This window comes from Tachyglossus aculeatus, chromosome 26 (genome assembly GCF_015852505.1).
Source record: "Tachyglossus aculeatus isolate mTacAcu1 chromosome 26, mTacAcu1.pri, whole genome shotgun sequence".
Taxonomy (NCBI): Eukaryota; Metazoa; Chordata; class Mammalia; order Monotremata; family Tachyglossidae; genus Tachyglossus; species Tachyglossus aculeatus.
The window spans coordinates 1,603,381-1,630,092 of record NC_052091.1 but is presented as its reverse complement, the minus strand read 5'-3'; the positions used below and the strand labels follow the sequence as shown (position 1 = coordinate 1,630,092).

The following is a 26,712-nucleotide window of genomic DNA, read 5'->3' as shown; positions in this document are numbered from 1 at the left end:
GGCCCACGTCCAATCCTTCTGGGGTGCTCCAGCCTCGGATCTAGCCGGGCTCCTCGCGGTCTGAGCGATACAGTTTTTGGGGGAATTGGTTGGGACAGGGCCGTGGGGTGGTCGAGGGTGGACTGGGATGGACAGGGGTGGACAGGGGTGGGGGTGGATGGGAGGAAGGCGCCTGCATGTCACCCGCAAGCGCACAGCTGCCACTGCAGGGTCACGCGACAGCCCTCCTGCCCAGCGGGGAGACAGGACTCATCAATGGTATTTATTGAGCGCCTAGTGTGAGCAGAGCATTGTAGCATGAGCCCAGAGGAGCACAATCCAACAGAGGTGGGAGACACATTCCCTGCCCGCAGCCGTAAAGCTTAAGCACTCTTCCCCACCTTTCCAATCCTCAATTTTCTGAGTATTTACTCAAGAGATTCTTCTTCCTCCTCCAAATCAGTTTTCATCTTCAGATGCCGAATCCTCACACACCCTTCCGGCCTTCCATGCCTGTCTCCCCCTCTAGACTGTACTAAGCTCGTTGTGGGCAGGGAAAGTGTTTGTTTACTGTTCTACTGCACTGTCCCAAGTGCTTAGTACGGTGCTCTGCAGAGTAAGCGTTCGATAAATACAAATGACTGACCGACCATCGGTCATCCCTGCCCTCCTCCACCTCTCAATCAATCAATCGTATTTATTGAGCGCTTACTGTGTGCAGAGCACTGTACTAAGCACTTGGGAAGTACAAGTTGGCAACATATAGAGACAGTCCCTACCCAACAGTGGGCTCCTGCATGAATCCCACCCCTCGGCAGCTGGCCCTCCCCACACCACTCGAAGCCAGGTCTCCGCCTGCCCCCCGGCCCCAGATTTAGGGTCCTGGCCAGGCAAACTCTGGAGAGGATTCCCCACAGCAGAGCCAATGGGACTCGGGAACTTTAAAATAACCGCGACCTTTAATGGCAGTAATACAATTATCGTAGATCCAAGAGGCCATGGGAGAAACGCAAATGAAAAAAAATTTTTTTTTGGAAGACGTGGGTTACCAAAAAAAAAAAAAAAAACAACAAAAAAACAGCGGGGAGGGAGGGGCGGCGTATAAAGGAAAGCCATGCAACAAATCATCATAAAAATACAATACAGTATATACATATTTGCATCATCAACTTCACTCTGAAATAGTATTTACACTTTTATTACAATTGTGGTTCGGGAACCATTTATCTTTAAAAGCGCTGGCCTCAAGGGTAAGGGCAAGAGGGGGCGGGGGGGTAATAGCTGGGGTCCCACGGGTGCCGGCTCCGCCACCGCTTTGCTCATGGTTTTTTTTTCTTTTTTAAAAAATTATTCTTTTTTTACAAAAAAAAAAAAAGCTAACAGGACCACAGCTAACCCTAACCCTCCCGCGATCCCCTGCAGTTAAGCCAGCAAACGCCCGAGTATGGCCTTTAGCCCTTATTCCCGAGCTTCTGTTGGGGATCGGAAAAATTGAACCAATGATTTTTTTGTATCTTAAAAAAAAAAAAAATGGACCGGTCACCCATCCCCTCGGGCCCTGTCCCCATGGCCCCCGGCCAGCTGGGGTGGGGCACGTGACCCAAAGGACGGACGGACTTAGGGACCACCCACAGACGCAGCTGTGGCCGCAGGGGGGAAGGAGCCAGAAGTCGGCAGGCCCCGGACTCCGGGGAGCCTGAAGGAAGTTTCAACATTATTCCTAAGTAGAAGGGACAGGAACGTAAAAAGGAGGCGTGGGAGTGGGAAGGCAGTAAAAAAAAAAAACAACCAGAAAGGAATCAGAGTGCCAGGGCGACACTGGCACCCTCTCCAGGCAGGGGCATGGGCCGGGGCGCTTGGACCAACCCGCGCGTGCCCTTTCCTGACTCCAAACCGATTCAGATTCCTCCCGGGCGGCTCCCGGCAGACCTTGCGCCTGCCAGGGTGGGCCGGACCTAGCCCGTTTCCGCAGAGGAGTCGGGGCGCCATGGGGAGGAGGGGGTGAAGGATGCCAGCCACCCAACTCCTTGTGCCCCTCTGGGTTCCAGACACATTTCATATTGACGTCACCAACGTCCAGCGGCCCCCACATCCTCGGCTAAGGCGGGGCGGGCACAACCGACCCAAGTCCCTAAGTGGAGGAGGAAGGGGGAAGCCTTCGGCGGCCGCGGGGCCCCTGACGGCCCCGGGACGGGTTGGGGGGCAGTAGGGAGGGTGGGGGTTGGAGGACCAGGCCCCAAGCCCTGCCTCCTGGGTCCGATTACCAAATCCTAGAGCTCCAACGCCCCTCGGCACAGCGCCCGTGACAGGCAGGGCCAAGTTGGGGGAGGGAGGGGCTCCCCCCATCAGGCAGTGCAGTGCATCATGGCTTGGAAGTGCTCCTACCGGTCTTTTGGAGGGATGGGGAGAGGGAGGGGAGGGGGATGGAAGGGGAACGGAACGGAACAGCTGCAATACTGCCCTAATACTGCCAGAAGAAAAACCAAGAAAGCAAACGAAGCAGACAGGGAAGCTGCCAGCGCCTCCTCCTGGTCCACGGACCCGTATTCCGGGGGTCTCCGCTGCCCCGCCCCCCGCCCCCTCCCCTCCCCTTCCCCTCAGCTCAATACTTCTCCCTTCCCCACAACCCTTAATACAGCCATGGGCCCTGGCGGGGAGGGGGCGACTTCCACCCCCCCACCCCCCCCAGCCTCACCAGGGCTCCTAGGAGCTGACCAGACTGGGGAGGGGGCGGGGGACGGGGTCCCCCCCCACAGCCACAAGGCAGCAGGAGCTTGGGCTACAAAAATCGGAAAGCCAAGGTGTCAGGGCACAGGACGAGGGGATTCCGGGACGAGGCTGCCGGACACCAAGGGCCTTTAACTTCAGCGGGCCAGACCCGGCGAGTTGTGCAGATTTAAAAACAGCCCGGGTGCCCCGGATCCCCCAGCCCGCTCCCAACCCCGTCCCGGAGGAAGACCACCCCGGCCAAGTGCCTAGTCACGCTACTGGCAGAATGGGGACGCGGTGGGATCGAAGCCTTTAAAAACCTCTTTCAGAGAAGCAGCGTCCTGCTCACCCTCCTGCGCGGGGCTATTGCCCGCGAACGGGCTTCCGGTGCCAGGCTTGGTGGCCTGCTTCACGGGGCCGAAAAGGGTGGGCACGGGCAGGCTGTGCACGCCGGGCTGCGGGGCGGCCTCCTGGGCAGAGGCTGGCGTGGCTGCGGCGGAGGCGCTAGGGGCCTTGGGGCGTGGCCTGTTGTAACTGTTGTAGCGGTCGGTGGCTGGGTCGGGGCCCGGCTTCTCGGCCTCTGGCTGGTCCAGTGCCGACTTGCGGACGAACGGCGGCTCCTTGGGCTTGGCGCCGCTCTTGGCGCTGCCATCCGGGCCCTTGGGCAGGGGGCCGCTCCCCTCGGAGGGGGGCTCCGCAGCCGCCTTGCTGCCCGGGCCGGGGGTCCTGGGGTCGTACAGGCTGATGCCACTGAGCACGCTGCTCTGGCCGCCGCCCTTGCCCACCCCGCCGGCGGTCAGCAAGCGGGGGTCGTAGGGGGCGATGGCGGGGGCGGGGGCCTCGCCGGCCGGGGCCGGCACCGGGGCCCGGGAGGCCGCGTCCGCCGGCTTCTGGAGCCGGGGGTCGGCGGGGGCCTTGCGGGTGCGGGGGTCGCTCGGCTTGTCGCCGGGGCCCGGGGGGCCGGAGGCCGAGGGGCCGGACGCGTTCACCGTCTTGAGGATCCGAGACAGCAGCTCGAAGTCGGGCAGGGAGGTACCAGCCTCCGGGGCCCCCGCGGGGGCCGCCCCGCGTTGCCGGGGGTCGGAAGGCCCTGGGGCGGCAGCGGGGGGAGCCCGGTTGAGCCTGGGGTCGAGGGCGCTCAGGGGGGCGGCCTCCTGCTTGGGGATGGGCAGGGGAATGAGGTCCTCGGGGCTCCACAGTACCGTCCGGGAGAAGCTGGGCTTGCCCAGCGTCACGGCCTTCTTGATGTGACTGAACTGCTGCAGCTGGGAGCGCGGGTCACGCTGCGGGTGGCCGGGCAGGGCGTCCAGGGGGATGGGCACCGGCTTCTCCCTCAGCGCCCGCTCCCCTTCCTCCTCGTCAGGGCCCAGGGCCGCCGCGGCAGACAGGGCCGCGGCCGGGGCGGGCTCAGGCCGGGGGGCGGAGGGAGCGTGGCGGGCCAGCCGGGGGTCCGTGGGGCCCATGTCCCCGGGGCAGTCGGCGCCGCCGCCGCCACGGGAGAGGCGGGGGTCCCTGGAGAGGCGGGGGTCGGCGGGTCTGCCCAGGGGCGGGCCCCCCTTCTGCAGGCGGGGGTCTCCCACGGTGGACGCCGGGCCTGGGCTGCCGCCACACTCCCCACTGCCCGGCTGGGCCCTGCTGGACGACTGCTGTCTCAGGGTCTTCAGGATGGAGGAGACGCTGCTGCCGCCTTCCTCGTCCTCGTCACTGGAGTACCAGTTGCCTGTGTCGCCTGGAGGAGAGCAGCAGGGACACCCTTTCAGACTGTGAGCCCACTGTTGGGTAGGGACTGTCTCTCTATGTTGCCAATTTGTACTTCCCAAGCTCTTAGTACAGTGCTCTGCACATAGTAAGCGCTCAATAAATACGATTGATGATGATGATGATGACGAGGGCATCAGGGTGGGGCGGGTGTTGGGCGAGGGCCTTTAGAAAGATGGAGGGAGTGAAGGGGACCAGGGCTTGGACGTAGGTGAGGCCGAAAGGGTCTGGGGCCTTGGGGGTAAGGGGAAGGGGAGTGAAGGGAACAAGGCCTTGGAAGCAGCGTGGCTCAGTGGAAAGAGCCCGGGCTTTGGAGTCAGAGGTCGTGGGTTCAAATCCCGGCTCCGCCAACTGTCAGCTGTGTGACTTTGGGCAAGTCACTTCTCTGGGCCTCAGTCCCCTCATCTGGAAAATGGGGATGAAGACTGTGAGCCCCCCGTGGGACAACCTGATCACCTTGTAACCTTCCCAGCGCTTAGAACAGTGCTTTGCACATAGTAAGCGCTTAATAAATGCCGTTAAAAAAAAAAAAAAAGGCCATGAGAGGTGCCAGGACCTGGAAGTAAGTGAGGAGGAGGGTGGTGGTGGCTGTGGTGGGGGAAGCCTGAAGGTCAGGGAAGGGAGCACATAGTAACAGTAATAACAACAACAGTAATAATTGTGGTATTTCTTAAACACTTCCTATGTGCCAGGGGCTATACTAAGTGCTGGGGTAGTCGCAAGCAAATCGGGTTGGCCACAGTCCCTGTCCCACATGGGGCTCACAGCCTTAATCCCTGTTTTACAGATGAGGTTGCGGAGGCAGAGAGAAGTAAAGTGACTTAACCAAGGTCACATGGCAGACAAGTGGCAGAGCCAAGATTAGACTCCAGGTCCTTCCGATTCCCAGGCCCGTACTCTATCCACTAGGCCACACCCTGGCAGGCCACAGCCGGCCCCGGAGCGGGAGTGCGGGTCCGGTGCAGGGCTGTAACAGACAGACAGACAGACAGACAGCATACTCGCCTTCCTCGTTGTCCCGCTCCTGCTTGTTGCTCTCGGCCAGCCTCCTGGCCCGCTCCTCCTCCTCCTGCTGCTTCTGCTGGATGCGCAGGTACAGGGCCCTCTGGGCGGACGGCAGGAAGTCGGGGATGCCGCCCGCCGGTTTGGGCATCGCAGCCGATCCTCCCTCGGGCAAGCCGTCAGGCTCCAGCGGCGGCTCCGGGAAGATGTGCTCCTGGCCCTCGTCCTGCATCTCGTCGTAATGGCCATAGTCCCCTGGAACTGGAAGAATCGTAGGCCGTGACTCTTCCGTGCCATCCGGCTTGCCGGGGTCACCCCAGGTGACCTGCCACCTCCCACCCTCTGCTCTCCCCTCCCCTCTTGCCCCCCGCTGCCCACTCAGGACTTCTATTTCCCCCAGGGCAAGAGCCCTCACACCCTCCCTCATGAGAAGCCCCCGTCCTCCCCATCCCTCCGGCACCAATCTGTTCCCTTTCCTGGGGTTGCAGCTGATTTTAGAGTCTGTTTCTCCGTGCTAAACTGGAAACCCCTTGAGGGCAGGGATCATGTCTAACTCCACTGCGCTCTCCCAAGCACTTCAGCTTGGACTGCTGCACACGGACACGTGCTCAATAAGTACTACTGGTAGGTGGATGGATTGGCTGATCGATGGGGGAGTACGGGGGGAGGCAGGCGAGGAGGGAATGAGTTCTGCCTCTGTGACCTCTCTGCAACTTGGTTTTCTCCTCTGTAAAATGGGCACGAAAAAGCAACTCAAATTCTTTGCCTTGCTGAGGCGGCAACAGGGAATCCAAAAGAGAGAATCTGGGGCTCCTCCACTCCCTGGTCGCCCAAAGGTGGGGGTCACTGACCACCGTGACCACTGCAGTGTCCGGACAAGATGACAGAAGACTCGTCTCAGGAGACGTAGGGCGGCGCTTACCACAGTGTGGGGCCCAGAGATGTCGACCGCCTGTGCCCACATAATGCCTGCGGCATGGCATAATGCCACCCACTTGGCCTAGGCCCCTACCACCACCTTCTCCCAGCCTAAAGCTGTGGGAGCCTGACAGGTGCCAGGGTACCCCAGCCGCCAAGAGGTGCCCCTGCCAGGCATACCTGCGCCCCCCATCATGCTGTGGTCCATGTCGATGCCCTCTTGCTGTTGGTAGAAGTTCTCATAGAAATTCGGCGCAGGCTGGATGGGCGGCATCATTCCTGAGTGGGGGGAGTCCCCGGGTCCATAGGGCATCATCGGAGGGCCCCCAGGGCCCATGGGGGGCCCGGGGTTCATGCCGGGACCCATCGACATGTCCGGGTGCATGTCCGGGTGCATATCTGGGTGCATGTCCGGATTCATGTCCGGGTGCATGTCCGAGTGCATGTCCGGGTGCACTGGTCCCTGCATCGGCCCGGGACCCACGTTCGGCCCGGAAGGCCCCCCGGGGCTGGGGAAGTGGGAAGGCTGGGCGCCGGGATGCCTGAGGGAGAATACAGACTGTCAGCTACGATTCCTTCACCTCCTCGCCGCCCACCCTGCCCGGTCACTCCTCTCGCTCTTCCTCCCCTCAACTCGTCTCGCTGCGCAATGGGGGCTGGGAGCAGGGAAGCGGGGCTGGGGGTCATGCCGGTTTCTGCAGGCTGAGTCCCAGAGAGGTGAAGCGGCTCACCTGGGGTCACCCAGTGGGTGCACCCTCCTCTCGGGCTCCCTGGCCCCAAGAGACCGCACACTACCTTCCCGAGCAAAAGTTGCCCCCAGGCTGGGCCACTTGGCCTGCAAACCACGGTAGCTCTGGGTCCGCCTGGGTCACCCCAGAGCATGCATCAGTCTTCCCTGCAGACTGCCAGGAGGGAACCAGGCTTTATCCCTCCCTCCTTCCTCAGGGGAAGGGCAGGATAGGGGAACCCAGCAGGGCAGGGCGTACCCACACCGGGGGTGAAGGGAGCAGGGCCAGAGCTCTCCCCTCCTGCCCCAGAGCCTCCGCCCAGGAGACCCCCAGGACACCCAAACAAGCATCAGTCTTGGGTCCCTGGTCCGGATCACGCCCGGCCCACCGTCCGGACTCACCGCACGCCCAGCTTCTCAGCCAGCTGCCTGGTAGGTTGCACGACGATCTCAAACAGAGACGGGATCTTCTTGTTGTACATGTCCTGCTGCTGCGGGGACAGCGGCTCGTGTGGGGGCGGCGGCATCTGCGGCGGGCCCGGGGGGGGGCGGCGGAGGTGGGGGCGGGGGGCCCCCGGGCAGGGGCCGGCCGTTGGGGGACGTGGGAGCCGGGGGCACGGGAGGGCGGGGCGGTGTGGGCAGGAGACCCACGCCGGGGGGAGGTTTGGGGAGGGGGTTGATGCCTTGTTTCTTCAGCTCCTCGACCTCCTTCTCATCTTCTGCACCGGCTTCGGCGTCGTCGGCTAGCATCTGCAGGGGCCGGAGGGACTGGGGTTGCACGGGGGTGACGGCGGGGGTACGCGGGGCCGTTCCCCCGCAAACCCACCTTCCCGGCCGCGGCCCTCCTGCTACAGACCACCCGGGTCGGGGAAGAAATCATTTTGCAGACTGTAAGCTTCTCTTCTGGACTATGGGCTCCTTGTGGGCACGGATCGTGTCTATCAACTCTGTTGGGCTGCGCTCTCTCGAGTGCTTAGCACAGTGCTCTGAACCCAGTAAGTGCTCCATAAATACCACTGATTGATTGCTTCCCAGAAGTCCTATCCCCAGCAGCGTGGCAACGGAAAAGCTGAGAACTCAAGGGGATGCCAGGGCGCAGCAGGCAGGGACCGGCCTGCACACCCCAGTGCTGGCATCGGGAGATGGGTCTCTGTGACCACCCCTGTGCCACCGGAGGACCTGGGCCAGAGGGTGCCCTCTCCCAGGAAAGTCACAGGGGTGTAGGGATTGCACAGGAGAGAGGATAAGCTGGGTGGCATCTACCACACAGTGACAGAACCCCTTCCCCCTCCCACCCCCCGCCACCAAGTGCTCTAGGCCCTCACCCAGCCCACCTTGTCCAGGAGCTCCTGGGTCTCCTCCGTCAGGGGTTCATGGGAGAACATGCAGTCGTCCCCGTTTATGCAGTTGCCCGTGGTGTGGAACAGTTTGCAGGGAAAGTCACGTGCCGGGGGGGTTAAGGCACAGACACGACTACAAGAGGGTAGGAGACCGTCCGGCCTGTCCCCTCTTCTGGCTCCCCACCAGTCCTCGAGGCCCAGGACGTGAAAGGATATCATGCATGTATGGGCAGTTCTCAGCCCTGGCGCAGAAGCCGGTGATGTAAAACTTGCACAGTTCCCGCTTCTTTGGCAGCTCGATGTCGTGGCTGAAGTTACAGTGTTCTCCCTGAGGGGCACAAAAACCAGCATTTTAGGGGGCAGCGGTGGTTTAGGAGGTTGTGGTGCAGGGGTGGGAGGGGGCACGAGGGCAGAGAGAGGGCCACAATGTACGAGGGTGGAGGGGCAGGGATATGCCAGTCAATCTTGGCTCCCTCCAGGAGGAAGACAGGACCTGTTGACAAGAACCCCCGTTCCCCACGGCCATCAGTGGGAGCAGGGGTTGTCACACACGACCGACAGCTGCGCGCTCTGGAAGGCTCCAGCGCCCCGGCCCTCACAGGGGCCCTTGTGGTGCGGGAATCTCCAACCTGCCCATTCCCCAGAAAAGTGTCCGGCTACGAGGTCACCTGGCCTCCTGGTGGGGTGGGAATTTGAAAGTCCCTGCCCTCCCACCCCAGTACACAGCCCTTGGCCCCCAGGCCAATCCATAGCAACCCCCCCTCAACAGGGCTCACGTTATGCTCAGGGAGTGAAAGTGACCCCTTCAAAACCCTCCCCCCAACCAGGCCACTGGCCACAAGGCTCCAGGGCACTCACAGTGGGTTTTGCTTCTCTGGAGATGAAGGGGAAGGAACGGGGCCTGGAGGGTCACCTCTCAGTGTCCGTGTCCCTCTGAGAAGCCGGGCCTCAACCAAGTCACTCCCTTCCCTCATTCCCCATCTTCCTCTCTCCCATTTCCCGCTTTCCTCTGCTTCCTGCCCCTCCCAAAGACTTTCCCTCTGGGGCACCTACCCAGGTGCAGCGGCCCTCCACAAAGTACTTGCAGATGACTTTGCCCTTCTTGTCTGCCTGCTGGTGAGGCTTGTCATGGTCGTTCCTCCGATAGCCCCCGCCGCCGTCCTGTGGGTAGCACGAGTGTTTATCTGCAGCAGGGCTGAGAGGTGAGTTGGGTTCGGGTTTTGGGGGTAGTCGGAGGGGTTGGGTGGCAGGAGGAGGCCTCAGGGTCCTTCCCAAGGCAGCAGGCTGATGGGAGGGTGTGTTGTGGCAATGGGAGATGCTCAGGCTGCATGGGCGGGCTGGCTGGACTCTCTCCCTCTGGATGGGGAAAGAGTCCCTAAAATGGGAAGACGGTCCTGGGGACGGGGCCCCCGCAGAAGGAGGAGATGGCGCTGGGGACGGCTCCAACTATTCCCATCGGCCGAGTGCGGGTAGCACGGGATTCCAGAATCAGCCAGCGCCCGTGGTAAAGGGGGCGGGAGGGGGGCGCGGGGCGGGACAGGGTGGTCCATAATACCCTTCCATGAGCTCCAAGAGCCCAATTACACTCACGCCCATGTCGTCGTCATAGTAATCGTCGTCATCCATGCCGCCTTTATTCATGCCGCGGCCCCCGCCGCGGCCCCGGCCTCTCCCCAGGCCTTTCCCTCGGCCCCTCAGGCCCCGGCCCCGGCCTCGGTTTAACCCTAGGGGACACAAACGCACACGCATCCACGGTGAAACGATCACTAGTGCCGGCGGACAGGTGCCCTGACACAGCCCTTGGCACTGGCCTCAGCCCGAGGGTCCCCTTGGTCCCAAGCCCCGTACCTCGCCCCCGGCCCTCCTTGGACCGCCGGTACTGGTTCAGCTCTTTCGAGTAGTCGTCGTAATCCTCATCTCCCATGGGCTCCTCGTTGTCTCCATACTGTACAGAGGGGAGGCAGAGCCTTTTCTGGTGAGGGAGGGCCTCGGGGACAGGATACCACCCTCGGTGAGCAACAAAGCAGCAATCCCTCCCGATGCTCCCAGGGTGACCAGGCGAGCCGTGCGGGTGGGGCCTCCCCGGGAGAGGATGGTAGCCCCAGATCCCCCTGCTTTCCTACATCCTGCCCCAGGGCCCAGAGTTCCTGCTCTCCCTGGGGACTGATGCCCACTCCCCCTCCACCCCCACCCTGGACTCCTGCAACCCTGCCATACTTCCCATGCCCCCCAAGGACCCTGGTTTTGTAACTGTTCCCTGGCCTCCACCCTGGCCTCCCCAACAGTGCGCCTTGCCTCCATCTCTTCATCATACATGTCCTCTTCGTCTTCAGGGTGGTCTCCGCCCATGGACCCCCGCCCCCTGCCGCGGCCACCTCGGCCCATTCCTCGGCCGCGGGACCCACCTCGGCCTCCTCGGCACCCCCGGTAGCCCCTTCCGCGGCCTCGGACACCTGTAAGACACATGATTGGACCTTTCACAGAGCAGAAAGGGTCTGCCTGGGACGGAGCTGTGGGGATGCGGAGAAAGGTGGTCGTTCCAGGGGAAGCCGAGGCCTCTCCGGGAACCCAGATCCCTCCAAGAGAGCAGTGGAAGTCCGGACGGACTCATGGGATCGGTCAGATCGGTCAGGACCCACGTGACTTCAGCTGGCCAAAGGACCCCGCGGCCGGCTCTCGGGTGGCCCAGCAGGCAGAAGCGTAAGCAACCGACCATCTCCAGGGGCCCGCGCTGCTGTACCCCCGAAGACCTGGGGCTCACACAGATGGAACCCGAGGCGGTGTGTGTGGAAGTGAGTCTTGCAATCTCGCCCGCGGTTGTACCTCGGCCCCGGCTGCTGCCCTCTTTGGCTCGCCGGTACTGGTTCAGCTCCTTGGCGAAGTCATCGTAGTCCTCCTTGGCCAGTTCCTCGTCCTCCCCTTCACCGTCATACTCTGCGAAAGGCTCGCTGGGGTAGTCCTCATATATGGGGTAGTTCTTGCTGTCCATTTTCGAGTAGCTCTTCTTGGGCAGTGGGGCATTGTGAGAGGAGGAGTACTGCTGGTGGGACTGCAAGAAGGGCAGAGAGAGACGTGGCCTTGTCAGGGCCCTGGCCCAGAGCCAGGCTGAGAAGCAGTGTGAGCCCCAGCTCCTGCCCGAGAGGAACCCCACCTGGGCACCCGCAGAGAGACTGGCGACAGGAAGCCGGGAGTCGGCTGCAGGCCACCGCCTCTGAGTGCCTTCCACAGGGAAGCATCCTGGCCGGCAGCAAACTGAGGCCCAGCCACCTCGGACCAGTGTGCGGCCCCTGGTGCTCTGCCTCGGTTAGGACCCCCGAGAGGACAGGCTCCGCAGCGGGTGGGTGGGTGAGCCACCCTCCTGTGGCGGTCTGCCAGCCGGCCGCTTTGGGGGCAGGGGGGACGGGTTGCGAGACTGGGGGCTTCTCCTGGGGCAGAAAGGGTGAGCGGGAGAGTGGACGGACAGCCCTCAGAGCAGGAGGACTTTTCTTGGGGGCAGGAGGGAAAAGGAGGGACACCTGGGCAGCCCTGGCATCCAGGAACAAGTAATGTGGAGGCGACTCCCTCGGTCGGTGATTTCCCGGGGATAAAACCCCGGACTGAGGGCCAGCTCCTGAGGACAGGTAGCGGCCAGGCAGCTCCCCCCGACTTGAGCTCTAAGACAAGTAAGACCAGTCCGGAAACCCACTTATCCAGAACGGCTGAATTCCACGGTGGCCGCTCCAGGTGCCACCCACCCCCACCCTGCCCTGGGGCCTCCTGATCCTCCTCTCCGGGCTGGGAAGCGACCCACACCCACCCACACTCACAACTCCACACCTATCCATTCCCACTCCCCACCCCAGACCCATGGGTACGTAGGTACACGGGGTGCCGGGCACGAGCCTCCTCTCCCCACGGCACCGAGAGGCTTGGCGCGCGCACTTACAGAAGAATACTGGGGGCTGTACTCCCTGTACTTTCGGTGCCCCTTCTCCGCTGGGCTGAAATCAGAGTCCTCGCTGAAGTCCGAGAAGTCGTCACTGGACGACGCATGGCGCTGGGGAAGAAAGTCACGGGGTGAGGGGGCGGCATGGGCTGTCGGGCCATGGAACAGAGTCTGGGGGTGGAGGGGGGCCTCCCGCTCTGGCTAAGAATGGGATGGGGTGGGAGGGACTGGGAGGGAGGTCCCTCAAATGGCCAGGGACAGCCCAAAAATTAAACCCTGGAGGGCTCCCCTGATCCAGTCCAGGGCTGAGTTGGTCTGGACCCAGCCTTCTGACAGCACCTGAGGGTTTCCCTTCCAGGCCAGCCCCACAGCTACAGGGCACTCTTCTGCAGGTGAGGACTGCAGCAGTTAGTCAGTTGTATTTATTGAGCGCTTACGGTGTGCAGAGCACTGGACTAAGCACAGGGGAGAGTACAACAGAACAATAAACAGATACATTCCCTGCCCACCAGGCAGAACGCCTAAGGCAGGGAGGATCGGAGGTTCAGGAGCTGCGGGAGGACTCTCGAGCCAGTTGACCAGCTAGCCCGCGGCAGAGGGAACTGGCTAATGCAAGGGAGCATGGGGAGGTGTATCTGTGAAGGGATCCTCGGATTACCTTGTGTTTGGATTTCCTCTTCTTCTTTGACCGCCTCTTCTCTTTCTCCCGTTCTTTCCGTCGCTTCCGCTTCATCCTCCGGTGGGCCTTCTCATCGTCCGAGTCACTGGGGTGCTTCTCCCCCTTGTCCTTGCGGCTTCTTTCGTGCCCCCCCGAGGCGGTGGTCTGGGGCTCCTCAGCCCCGTCATCCTCCAGCTCCCCTTCCTCCAACTCTCCATCCTCCCTAGAGACCAAGTGGACAGACGAGCGGACGTTGGCACCCACCTCCAAGTCCCCTTCTTCCCCGGCTCCTGGGCCGGGCCATTTCGGAGCCATGGGAGAGGCCCGTTGAGGAGGGTGGCATCCAGAGGAGCGTCCTTTGGCTAGCCAAGGCTGGTCGTTTGGGGGAGAAGGATGGAGGCGATGCTCCTGGACCTCTGTCCCCTGCCCCACACAGACCAGCTCAAGCAGAGCCCCCGCACCAGTCACCGCTTCTCCCGCTCTACCCAGAATTTCCCTCAGCCCAACTCGCTCCTGTCACCTCACCCTACAGTGCCTCCCAACCCACTCCCTCTGTGCTCCTGGGTTCCGACACCCCCTTTTCCAGCCATCCTCCTGCTGTTCAACTCCAACCCGGTCCTCTGATCTCTAGGGAGACTCACTCACCGCCCCTCGCCAGTCCTGCTAGCCAACACGCCTGCCTGCCCCGCCGTGGTTGACACCCACAGGGTCTGGCACGGGACTAGTCAAAGATAGAGGCTTGCTTCCTGGCAAATCTGGAGAGACACTACGCTAGGAGGTCTCTAGGTTTTGCTGGGGAAAACCGGTGAATTGAAAAAAAGAGAAGTAGACGGGTGCATTTGTTTGGGAGTTCCCTGGGCCTATTCTTCACACTATCTACTGGCCAGCCGGCTGGCTGGGGCTGGTGCCTATCTGCTGTTAGGGCAGTGCAGGGAGAGGTGAGGCGGGGGTGTTACAGAGAGCGTGCTGGAGGCTTGGAAGCAGAATTGGAGCACACTTTCCTGGTGCTCCTACTACTAGTGATGACAAAAACAATAACTGCGGCATTTGTTACGCACTTTCTATGAGCCAAGCACTGCACTAAACACTGGGGTTCACACGAGACAATCAGGTCGGTTTCAGTCCCCGTCCCACTAGGGGCTCACAGTTCCAAGTGGGACAACGGGTCTTAAATCCCCATTTCACGGATGAGGAAACTGAGGCATGGAGAAGTTGAGATTGGCCCAAGGTCACACAGAAAGCAAGTGGTGAAGTTGGGATAAGAGCCCAGCTACCCTAAATAATAATAATGGCACTTGGTAGGTGCTTACTATGTGACAAGCACTGCATCATCATCATCAATCGTATTTACTGAGCGCTTACTATGTGCAGAGCACTGTACTAAGCGCTTGGGAAGTACAAATTGGCAACATATAGAGACAGTCCCTACCCAACATTGGGCTCACAGTCTAAAAGGGGGAGACGGAGAACAAAACCAAAAATCCTAACGAAATAAAATAAATAGAATAGATATGTAAGTAAATAGAATAGATATGTAAATAAATAGAATAGATATGTATTAAGCGCTGGGGTGGATAAAAGCAAATCAGGTTGGACACAGTCCTCTTTCCACATGAGACGGTTCAGTCTTAATCCCCATTTCACAGATGAGGTAACTGAGGCACAAAGAAGAAGTTAAGTGGCTTGCCCGAGGTCACCCAGCAGACGAGTGGTAAAGCTGGGATTAGAACCCAGGCCCATGTTCTATCCACTAGGCCACGCTGCTATCCTGACACTCAGGGCCGTGCTCTGAATTCTCCTTTGGGACCAGAGCCCCAGTCCTGCTGAGTGAGACTTCCCACATAAGGGTCTGTCCGGGCCAAGAGGGAAATGAGCGCCAGCCAGCCGGTCAAGCAGACCATCTCCGGCACGCGTCGCTCCCGCCGGAAAGCTAGGCTACCAAGCAAGATGGGATGGAGACCGGGCCCTTCAGGACAGGTCCAGAGCCAGCCGGGACTTTGGGCATTCCACTGGTTCCTCTTCCCGGTCGCATCCGGTGAAAATCCCTCTCTCTTTGGTGGGGAAACTGTCCCGTGAAAACTGCTGAAGGATCCTCTTACAATAAAATATTCTGTGTGTTTATATATGTACGTGTATATAACGATGGTATTTGGAAAGCTCTGACTATGTGCTAAGCGCTGTCTTCCCCCCTTCTAGACTGTGAGCCCCTTGTTGGGTAGGGATTGTCTCCATCTGTTGCCAGGTTGTACTTTCCAAGTGCTTAGTGCAGTGCTCTGCACACAGTAAGCGCTCAATAAATACGATTGAACGAACCATCTCATCGGGCTCTGGAAAGGCTGCTTCCCATAGACAGTGCTTAAGGCACAGCTCTTGCTAATTAAGTGTGGGAAATGGCATAAGGCTCATGTGATAGAAGCCTGATGCAAGCCCTTGGGAGTCAGCACCCTGCTCCCTCAACCCCTCAACGCCTGAGGGCTATCCCGAGCTCCTGCTGCGGAGAGCCGGGTCTGGGATCCCTGACCACTGCCACTAGACCCTCCACATTTGGAAAAGCAGCATGGTGCAGTGGATAGAACACGGCCCCGGAAGGCTGAAGTTCATGGGTTCTAATCCCGGCTCCAACACTTATTTGCCGTGTGGCCTTGGGCGATCACTTCACTTCTCTGTGCCTCAGTTACCTTAACTGAAAAATGGGGGTTGAGACTGTGAGCTCCACTTGGGAAAGGAACTGTGTCCAACCCGATTTGCTTGTATCTACCCCGGTGCTTAGTACAGTGTGTGGCACAGAGTAAGCGCTTAACAGATTCCGCAATTTATTACTATATTATTATTATTATTATATCACTCGCCTTGCCTGGGGTAAGAGAAAGGAAGGAAGGGGGGCAATCAATCAATCGCATTTATTGAGTGCTTACTGTGTGCTGAGCACTGTACTAAGCGCTTGGGAAGTACAGGTTGGCAACATATAGCGACAGTCCCTACCCAACAGTGGGCTTACAGTCTAGAAGGGGGAGACAGAGAACAAAACCAAACATAAAACTATTCAGTCTGGTTAGAGAGGATTGGGACATCCTGCGCAGTCTGGGCAGACAGAAGTGGTACACCTTGTACTGCCTGAGAAGAGAATAATAATAATGACGGCACTTATTAAGTGCTTACTACGCGCAAAGCACTGTTCTAAGCGCTGGGGAGGTTACAAGGTGATTGAGTTGTCCCACAGGGGGCTCAGTCTTAATACCCATTTTACAGATGAGGTAACTGAGGCACAGAGAAGTTAAGTAACTTGCCCAAAGTCACACAGCTGATAATTGGTGGAGCTGGCATTTGAACTCATGACCTCTGACTCCAAAGCCTGTGATCTTTCCACTAAGCCACGCTCCTTCTAGAATGTAAGCTCCTTGAGGATGGGGATCGTGTCTACCAACTCTGTTGTATTGTACTCTCCCAAGCACTTATAACAGTGTTCTGCACCAAGTAAGCACTCAATAAATACAACTGATTGACTAATGCTTCATCCCGGCAGTGGAGCCCCGGGGGCAGGACACAGGGAGTAAATACTGGACGGCACCAACTGTGAGACCACTAAATGGGGTTTTCCACACAATTTCCAAGAATTATTGAACACAGTATGACCAAGCCTCAAAGAACAAAACTGATGTCAGGCTGCTGAGATTGTCTTGCAGACAGACTGAGCCCCCTCCTTCCTCTCCCCCTACTCCTGCTCCCCATCCCCCCTGCCTTACCTCCTTCCCCTCCCCACAGCACCTATATATATATATATATGTTTGTACATATTTATTACTCTACTTATTAATTTATTTTACTTGTACATATTTATTCTATTTATTTTATTTGGTTTATATGGTTTTTTTTGTTGTCTGTCTCCCCCTTCCAGACTGTGGGCCCGCTGTTGGGTAGGGACCGTCTCTATACGTTGCAAACTTGTACTTCCCAAGCTCTTAGTACAGTGCTCTGCACACAGTAAGCACTCAATAAATACAACTGAATGAATGAATGAATGAACTGCGAAAAGGGCTCAGCTCACAGCACAGAGCGACATTAGAGAAGACTCCTGTAATCCCAAATGAGGAATCCCCCAAGTCCAACATCTCCCCTCTCTCCTGTAACTTATGAGAACCACACCAAACAGAAGATTCCCCACTCCGTGTCAAAAGGGCCTGCTGAAAACCACTCCCAAGTGAAGCGAACGGGGAGGGGAGGATGGCAAGGAGAGGGGGCTAAATCCATCAGCCTGGATCTGCCCAACGCTTCACTGAGTAGTCACTTCCCCCTGAAAAGCAACCAAGGTGCTCTCCTGGTCTCTGGGAAGAGAGAGAGAGCAGCCAGAGACGGGACAAGGCCAGACCCAACCCTGACCACCCTCTCCCAACACCGGCCCAAAGCCAGTGACTCCCACGGAACTGGACCTGTGAAAGCAGCTTCCTGGTCATTCCAGCCTGCCTATCCGGCTGCACTGAAGACCAACTACTACCTGTCACTCTGGCCAGCTCTCCTAACGGACTGAAGACAACCTCCTGGTCACTCTGGACTGGCCCTACTGATCTAAAGACAAACACGTAGTTCCTCTGGTCCGCCTGCCCGCCTGAGCTGAAGACAAATTCCCAGTTGCTCCGGCCTGTCCGGCTCAACTGATTCTTTGAAGACAAATTCTCGGTCACTCCGGCCTGCCCGGCTAAACTGGACCCAGGTAGCCAAGGAAGAAACTGCCCTCCCTAAGTAAACCCTTGGAGAGCAAACTCCCAGGCATTCCAGTCCCACGCCTGGCAAAGGGGGCAACTATAGGACTCGGTCTGTGAAGACAAACTTCCAGTCACTTCTGGTTCCCAATTTTCTGCCTTAAATTGGCCTCGAACCCTGGCCAACCCTTCAACCATCTATCTGAGATGGCAGGGTGCGGCGGTGACGGTCTGTCCTCGAAAGCCGCCCCCGGGGCCCGGTCTTCACTGGCAAACTGGCCCAGGGAAATCACGTAGAAAACACCCAACACTTGGCCTTAAGTCCAATTAACTTGCCGATCCGGGCTTCGGTGGACTTGGGAAGCAGGGTGGCTTCGACCAGTTGTTAGCAAGGCCCGGCTACGGCCTGGTCTCCCAGGCCAGGGGGCCCAGGATGGGCTTTTCTCTGGCTCGAGGAATTGATCCTAGGGTAGCCAAATTTATATTCTCAGGTTCACCACCCCGTAGCCTTGGGGATCTTCAGCCTAGAACCTTAACTTTCCACTGCCTTTGCTCTTAACTCGGTGTTCCCTGCTCATCTGAGACCCAAGTCCCCATGGATGTCTGCAACACAGGAGGGGCCGCTTAAGGTTTCCACAGCTGAGAACACCATTAAGTCTAAGGTCAGACTAGGGGTATGACCGGGAAGCAAGGATACCTGTGCAGCAAGCTCCTGACCAGGGGCAATGAGCATCCGCTAGTCTCTGTAGCGTCCGGCCGGGTTAATCCCATGGACCAAATGCTCGAGCCCAGCCTGGCAAGATGGGAAACTGACCCAGCCCTCTCTGGCCTCACCAGGAGCGAGACTGGAACCCACTTAGCTCCCCACCCCCACAGTTGGTCTCCCCTCCGGGAGAGGAACCTCTGATCAATTAAAACCCTAAAACTGCAGAAAGGAGGAGACTGCTGCCCGCTGCTTTAGAAAGAGGATCAAGTGCTTAGAACAGCGCGCTGCACACTGCAGACGCTCAATAAATATCACTGATTGACTGACCGACGGACAAGGACAGCAAGCCTTGCCAGTTCCCTTTCCAACGTGGCCCAAGTGGAAGAGTTATCTTTTTGAGCACCAATAATTAAAAAAATAAATAAATGTCCCAGCACCTTTGGGGCAAAATCTGAACAGGAAAAAAAACCCACTTTTCTCCAGTTTTTGAAAAGTCAGGCTGGGGGAGGAGGGGGCTGACTCCTCTGTGTTGGAGGCACCGGCTCGGCCTATAACCCGGCAGTCTCCGTTCAGAACCTCAGCAGTTAAAACAGAACTTATGGAACTAAGCAGTGTACTAGATACACCACTCGGGACTGTTTTTAGCCTTCATGGGGTTACGATGCTGTCTGAACTGAAACAGAGCCTCCCAAGCACTTAGTACAGCACTCTGCACACAGTAACCGCTCAATAAACACCACTGCTCAACTAATGGATTTACTGTGCTGGAGAGCGAGAGGTGTGGGGCTCGACGGTAGCCACAGAAAAGAGAAGGAGCTATGGGGAGACACATGGACCACCGCGACATTGGTCTTGAACCAACGTGGCTCAGTGGAAAGAGCACGGGCTTTGGAGTCAGAGGCCGTGGGTTCAAATCCCGACTCTGCCACTTGTCAGCTGTGTGACTTTGGGCAAGTCACTTCACTTCTCTGGGCCTCAGTTCCCTCATCTGTAAAATGGGGATGAAGACTGTGAGCCCCTCGTGGGACAACCTGATTACCTTGTTTCTACCCCAGCGCTTAGAACAGTGCTTTGCACATAGTAAGCACTTAACAAATACCAACATTATTATTATTATTATCCGCCCAGGCCGAGAGAGCGTAGCACCACTGCCCCCCAAATAAGATTCTTGCCCCGACACTGGAAGGAGTACTCCAACCCCACCTCTCAGGGCCTGGACTTCAGTTTGGGATGTTCTTCTGCCACGTGGAAACGTTCAGTTTGAATCTGTAGCCCTTGGAACTGGGCATTTCTTGGGGTGGGAGGAGCAGGGGAAGAAAAGAGATTGTGTGCTCAGCAGGGTTGTTTTGTGTATTTTTTGGGGGGGGGGGGTGGCACTTTTTCTTGAGATGCTACCGTAACGTCATAGTATCATGTGGTCACACTGTGCTTTGACTGGTTTGAGCTAGGCCACACGGACAGCCCAACGATTCCACCACACACTCAAGTTAGGGAGGACAAAATCCCTTGAAGCAATCGCCCAGGGAAGACAACAGTGGCCAAGTTCATTCCACTTTTGGGGAGGGGGCTGGGGTGGTGTACGTTACTTCTGAAATAGGTGTTTCCTCTGACAATCACATACACGTCGGTGGTACTTGAAGTCGGTGGGAGGGGCCGAAAGGAGAAACGAAGAAATTTCAACGTGTGTTTTGGTGTGTGTGACTTTTTCAAAGGAACTCGGGCTTGTAAAATGACTTTAGGTGAAGAATCGTGTTTCGTGGATGCTTTTCTTGTACCGGGGGGGCACGGTGGCATTCTGGGAGGGTGGGGCACAGAGAGGGTTAAATCCACCAAGAACCAATTTGGGATAGCTGAGTGTGTGACATATTTAAATGGACTTTTCACAGTAATTTCACAGTAATGCGTGTGCTTAACAATGATGCAGTGAAAACACAGGTAAGAGGAAGGGATAGGGCTTGAAACATTTTTCCTTTGGGTTTCAACTGATTTTTGTGCTTCGACATTACTTTTCCGAATCATTACTTGCCCGGTTTAAACTTCACCAAGCATCAACTGAAACGCTGTACGACACCGAAGAAAACATGTGTGGAAATCTGATCTACTTCAACCACAATGGGTTTTGCTTGAGTTAGACATTAGACATGCATCGAAATTCTGCAACATCCTTTTTGATGGGGGGGGGGGGGTGGGAGGGCAGAGGGGCCGAAGAAGGGGAGAGGAGAGTTTTCTGAACGAACTTGCACACTGATGCAGTTTCCGCAGATGACGGCTTGCAGGTAAAGCCACGGATACTTGGGTCCGGGAGGAACCGACGGCTCAAACCGTGCCTTTTTACGCAGACTGTTGCCACATGCACTTTGAGCATATTACGGTAGACATTTCGTTGAGGGGGTTTCAAAGTAAAGCACAACCCGAATTAGAAAACTGAAACAGCTAAAGGAAGAGCTGGCTTACAAGGAAGGGCCGGATAGCCAAATACATCTACGGGTGTGGTCCGAACATAATGACTTTTTCTATCTTTTCCAACCACTGCAGTGGACCTTTGGACTTTGGGCGAGGAGGATGGAAGTCAGGGGAAAGCGGGGGGGGGGGGGGGGGGGGGGGGGGGTAAATATATAACTGAATTACTTAAATTAAAAACAAAAAACTACTTACCATCCCAACCCTTTGCATGACATACACTTCTGACATAAGAGAGGTCCTTAGAGGCGGAAAAGCACATGGGAAGCAGCTTTTGGAAATGCCCCTGCCCCTGGAGAGGGAGGACGGGAAAGTCTGGCGTAGTCAGCACGCACCGCTAAGGGCTGCTCACTTCCTCGTCCGGAGCCCAAGCGATCCCGGCTACTATTTGATCACTTGTTCCCCCCCTTTTTTTTTTAATGGCATTTGTTAAGCGCTTACTATGTGCAAAGCACCGTTCTAAGCGCTGGGGAGGTTACAAGGCGATCAGCTTGTCCCACAGGGGGCTCACAGTCTTCACCCCCATTTTCCAGATGAGGGAACTGAGGCCCGGAGAAGTGAAGCGACTTGCCCAAAGCCACCCAGCTGACAAGTGGCGGAGCCGGGATTGGAACCCACGACCCTAGACCTCCTTCTAGACTGTGAGCCCGCTGTTGGGTAGGGACTGCCTCTAGATGTTGCCGACTTCCCAAGCGCTTAGTCCAGTGCTCTGCACACAGTAAGCGCTCAATAAATACAATTGATTGGTTGATTGACTCCAAAAGCCTGCTCTTTCCACCGAGCCACGCTGCTTCCCTTTCTCCTGCAGGAAGGGCCGCCCCGGTGGCTTTTTGGGATTTGAATTTTTTTTACAAGAGGGGAAAGGGGTTTCTTTTGGAGGCACGGGCTCCGTGGAGGGAGTCATTTCCCGTGGGAAAACGGGGGTACCTGTGGAGACCCGGAGGCGGAGGCCCGGCTTGGCGGTCCAGTGGTGGAGTGGCATCCTTCCAGGCGGGAATGAGGAGGGTGGATAAGGGGCACGCGGGTGCCCCCCCCCCCATCACCACCACCACACACACACACATGGTGCCCCCCTCTGTGCCCTGCCATCATCATCATCATCAATCGTATTTATTGAGCGCTTACTGTGTGCAGAGCACTGGACTAAGCGCTTGGGAAGAACAAGTTGGCAACATCTAGAGACAGCCCCTACCCACCAGCAGGCTCATAGTCTAAAAGGGGGAGGCAGAGAACAAAACCAAACATACTAACGAAATAAAATAAATAGAATAGATATGTACAAGTAAAATAGAGTAACACTAGGCCCCTTCACCTCCTTCCTCCTCCTTTTAGACTGTGGGTGGGGTCTGTCTCTCTATGGTGCCAACTTGGACTTCCCAAGTGCCCAGTACAGTGCTCTGCACACGGTAAGCGCTCAATAAATACGATTGATTGATTGATTCCTCTCGAGCTCCTTTTAGACTGTGGGTAGGGACTGTCTCTCTATGTTGGCAACTTGGACTTCCCAAGCGCCCAGTCCAGTGCTCTGCACACGGTAAGCGCTCAATAAATACGATTGATTGATTCCTCTCGAGCTCCTTTTATCATCATCAATCGTATTTATTGAGCGCTTACTATATGCAGAGCACTGTACTAAGCGCTTGGGAAGTACAAGCTGGCAACATAGAGAGACAGTCCCTACCCAACGGTGGGCTCACAGTCTAAAAGGGGGAGACAGAGAACAAAACCGAATGTACTAACAAAATAAAATAAATAGAATAGATATGTACGAGTAAAATAAATAGAGAAATATATATGTACAAACATATATACAGGTGCTGTGGGGAAGGGAAGGAGGTAAGATGGGGGGGATGGAGAGGGGGTAGGGGCTGTCTCTAGATGTTGGCAACTTGGACTTCCCAAGCACTTAGTCCAGTGCTCTGCACATGGTAAGCGCTCAATAAATACGATTGACTGAATCCTCTCGAGTTCCTTTCAGACTGTGCGTAGGGGCTGTCTCTCTATATTGGCAACTTGGACTTCCCAAGTTCTTTTAGACTGCGAGCCCACTGTTGGGTAGGGACTGTCTCTATATGTTGCCAATTTGTACTTTCCAAGCGCTTAGTCCAGTGCTCTGCACATAGTAAGCGCTCAATAAATGATTGATTCCCAAGCGCTTAGGCCAGTGCTCTGCACACGGTAAGCGCTCAATAAATACGATTGATCGATTCCTCTGGAGCTCCTTTTAGACTGTGGGTAGGGGCTATGTTGGCAACTTGGACTTCCCAAGCGCTAAGTCCAGTGCTCTGCACACAGTAAGCGCTCAATAAATACGATCGATCGATTCCTCTCGAGCTCCTTTTAGACTGTGGGTAGGAACTGTCTCTAGATGTTGGCAACTTGTACTTCCTAAGCGCTTAGTCCAGTGCTCTGCACACGGTAAGCGCTCAATAAATACGACTGATCGAAGCCTCTCGAGTTCCTTTTAGACTGTGGGTAGGGGCCGTCTCTCTATGTTGGCAAGTTGGACTTCCCAAGCGCTTAGTCCAGTGCTCTGCACACGGTAAGCGCTCAATAAATATGATCGATTGATGCCTCTCGAGTTCCTTTTAGACTGTGGGTAGGGGCCGTCTCTCTATGTTGGCAAGTTGGACTTCCCAAGCGCTTAGTCCAGTGCTCTGCACACGGTAAGCGCTCCATAAATACGATCGATCGATTCCTCTCGAGCTCCTTTTAGACTGTGGGTGGGGGCCGTGTCTCTATGTTGGCAACTTGGACTTCCCAAGCGCTTAGTCCAGTGCTCTGCACACGGTAAGCGCTCAATAAATACGATTGATTCCTCTCGAGTTCCTTTTAGACTGTGGGTAGGGACTGTCTATGTTGGTAACTTGGACTTCCCAAGCGCTTAGTCCAGTGCTCTGCACACGGTAAGCGCTCAATAAATACGATTGACTGATTGATTCCTCTCGAGCTCCTTTTCGACTGTGGGTGGGGGCTGTCTCTCTATGTTGGCAAGTTGGACTTCCCAAGCGCTTAGTCCAGTGCTCTGCACACGGTAAGCGCTCAATAAATACGATTGATTGATTGATTGATGCCTCTCGACTTCCTTTTAGACTGTGGGTGGGGGCCGTCTCTCTATGTTGGCAAGTTGGACTTCCCAAGCGCTTAGCCCAGTGCTCTGCACACGGTAAGCGCTCCATAAATACGATCGATCGATTCCTCTCGACCTCCTTTTAGACTGTAGGTAGGAACTGTATCTAGATGTTGGCAAGTTGGACTTCCCAAGCGCTTAGTCCAGTGCTCTGCACACGGTAAGCGCTCGATAAATACGATTGATTGATTCCTCTCGACCTCCTTTTCGACTGTGGGTAGGGGCTGTCTATGGTGCCAACTTGGACTTCCCAAGCGCTTAGTCCAGTGCTCTGCACACGGTAAGCGCTCAATAAATACGATCGATCGATTCCTCTCGAGCTCCTTTTAGACTGCGGGTAGGGGCTGTCTCTCTATGGTGGCAACTTGGACTTCCCAAGCGCTTAGCCCAGTGCTCTGCACACGGTAAGCGCTCAAAAAATACGATTGATTGATTGATTCCTCTGGAGCTCCTTTCAGACTGCGGGTGGGGGCCGTCTCTCTATGTTGGCAACTTGGACTTCCCTAAGCGCTTAGTCCAGTGCTCTGCACTCGGTAAGCGCTCAATAAATACGATCGATCGATGCCTCTCGACCTCCTTTTAGACTGTGGGTAGGGGCTGTCTCTCTATGTTGGCAAGTTGGACTTCCCAAGCGCTTAGTCCAGTGCTCTGCACACGGTAAGCGCTCAATAAATACGATTGATTGATTGATGCCTCTCGAGTTCCTTTTAGACTGTGGGTGGGGGCCGTCTCTCTATGTTGGCAAGTTGGACTTCCCAAGCGCTTAGTCCAGTGCTCTGCACACGGTAAGCGCTCAATAAATACGATTGATTGATTCCTCTCGAGCTCCTTTTAGACTGTGGGTAGGAACTGTCTCCCTATGGTGGCAACTTGGACTTCCCAAGCGCTTAGTCCAGTGCTCCGCACACGGTAGGCGCTCAATCAATACGATTGATTGATGATTGATTGATTGCTCTCGAGCCCCCCCTTTTCCCTCCCCCCCTGCCCGCGGGGGGGGGGCTCCCCTCAGGCCGGCACGTGCCCCCCCCCCGCCTCCCCCGGGCCGGTGGCGCCCCTCAGGCCTCACCTTCCCCTCAGCATGGCGCCCAACAGCCCCAGCCCGCCCAACGCCGCCGCCGCCGCCCCGCCACGCAACATGGCGGCGGCGGCGACGACGACGACGACGCCTCAGGGTCGCGCATGCGCGCGCGCCCCGCGTTCCGCCCCCCCGCGCTTTCCCGCCGTCTCCCTCCCTCCCTCCCGCGCCCGCGTTACTGGACCTTTCGTCAGGGAGCAGGAGGCGGTGGAGGAGGTGCGGGGGCCCGGACGGGGCGACCCGCCGCCGCCTGCCGTTACTGCTACCGCCGCCGGCGGGCGGCGGGGACGGAGATGGGGACGGCGGCTGCGGGAGGCTCTCCATGTTGGGGCTTTTTTGGGGGGTGGGGGGGCCTGCTTGAGGTGCTTTTCGGGGGGTCCGTCGTCCCCCTCAACACGGGGGCGACACTGGGGGCGGTGGGGGGTGTACCGCTCCGGTGGGACGGAGGGAGGGGGAGAAAGACAGAAGAGAGAGAAGTGGAGACGGACGGACGGCCGCCTCTTCCCCCCCGAGCCCCCGCGGGCCGTCAGTCACTCGCACAAAATGGCGGCCGAAGCGGGCGGGTCGGGCGCTCGGAAGGGGGCGGGCGCATGCGCGGCCGGCGACGTGCTGACGCCGGGCGCGCCCGAACGTGGGCGGAAACGGCCGAACCGCGCCGACTCCCTCCGAAGCCGCCCGAGCGCCCTTCGGCGTCACGTGACGCCGCCCCTTCTGCGCACGCGCGCGTGACGTCACGCGGCAGGGAGCGGCTCGTTCGAACACAGCCGTTGCCTTCAGATTTGAGCGCTTACTGTGTGCAGAGCACTGTAGTAAGCGCTTGGGAAGTCCAAGTTGGCAACATATGGAGACGGTCCCCACCCAACAGTGGGCTCACAGTCTAAAAGGGGGGGGGGGTTCGGAATCAATCAATTGTATTTATTGAGCGCCAACTGTGTGCAGAGCACTGTAGAGTGTCTACTTTCCACGGCCGGCATACTACTACTACTAATAATAATGATGGTGGTATTTGTTAAGCAATTACTATGTAATTAAAGAAGCAGCATGGCTCAGTGGAGAGAGCACGGGCTTTGGAGTCAGAGGTCATGGGTTCAAATCCCGGCTCCGCCACTTGTCAGCTGTGTGACTTTGGGCAAGTCACTTCTGTGGGCCTCAGTTCCCTCATCTGTAAAATGGGGATGAAGACTGTGAGCCCCCCATGGGACAACCTCATCACCTTGTAATCTCCCCAGCGCTTAGAACAGTGCTTTGCACATAGTAAGCGCTTAATAAATGCTATCATTATTATTATTATTACCTTCCACTGCCGGCATACTAATAATAATGATGATGATGGTATTTGTTAAGCAATTACTATGTGATTAGAGAAGCAGCGTGGCTCAGTGGAGAGAGCACGGGCTTTGGAGTCAGAGGTCATGGGTTCAAATCCCAGCTCCACCAATTGTCAGCTGGATGACTTTGGGCAAGTCATTTCACTTCTCTGGGCCTCCGTTACCTTATCTGTAAAATGGGGATGAAGACTGTGAGCCCCCCATGGGACAATCTGATCACTTTGTAATCTCCCCAGCGCTTAGAACAGTGCTTTACACATAGTAAGCGCTTAATAAATGCTATCATATTATTATTATTAT

The 26,712-nt window shown here is 57.1% G+C and overlaps 1 protein-coding gene across 1 annotated transcript; it reads right to left on the bottom strand.

Annotated features, from left to right (window-relative positions):
* Positions 1-2,712: 2,712 nt before the first annotated feature.
* ZC3H4 (zinc finger CCCH-type containing 4) lies at positions 2,713-25,408 on the bottom strand. Its single transcript, XM_038767644.1, is given in 15 exon segments — positions 2,713-4,417; positions 5,452-5,709; positions 6,547-6,908; positions 7,496-7,642; positions 7,644-7,843; positions 8,428-8,537; positions 8,650-8,761; positions 9,487-9,594; positions 10,024-10,157; positions 10,282-10,378; positions 10,729-10,886; positions 11,257-11,482; positions 12,359-12,469; positions 13,017-13,239; positions 25,269-25,408. Coding segments are annotated over 15 exon segments (3,840 nt in total). The 3' UTR covers positions 2,713-2,963.
* Between the last annotated feature and the right edge of the window lie 1,304 nt (positions 25,409-26,712).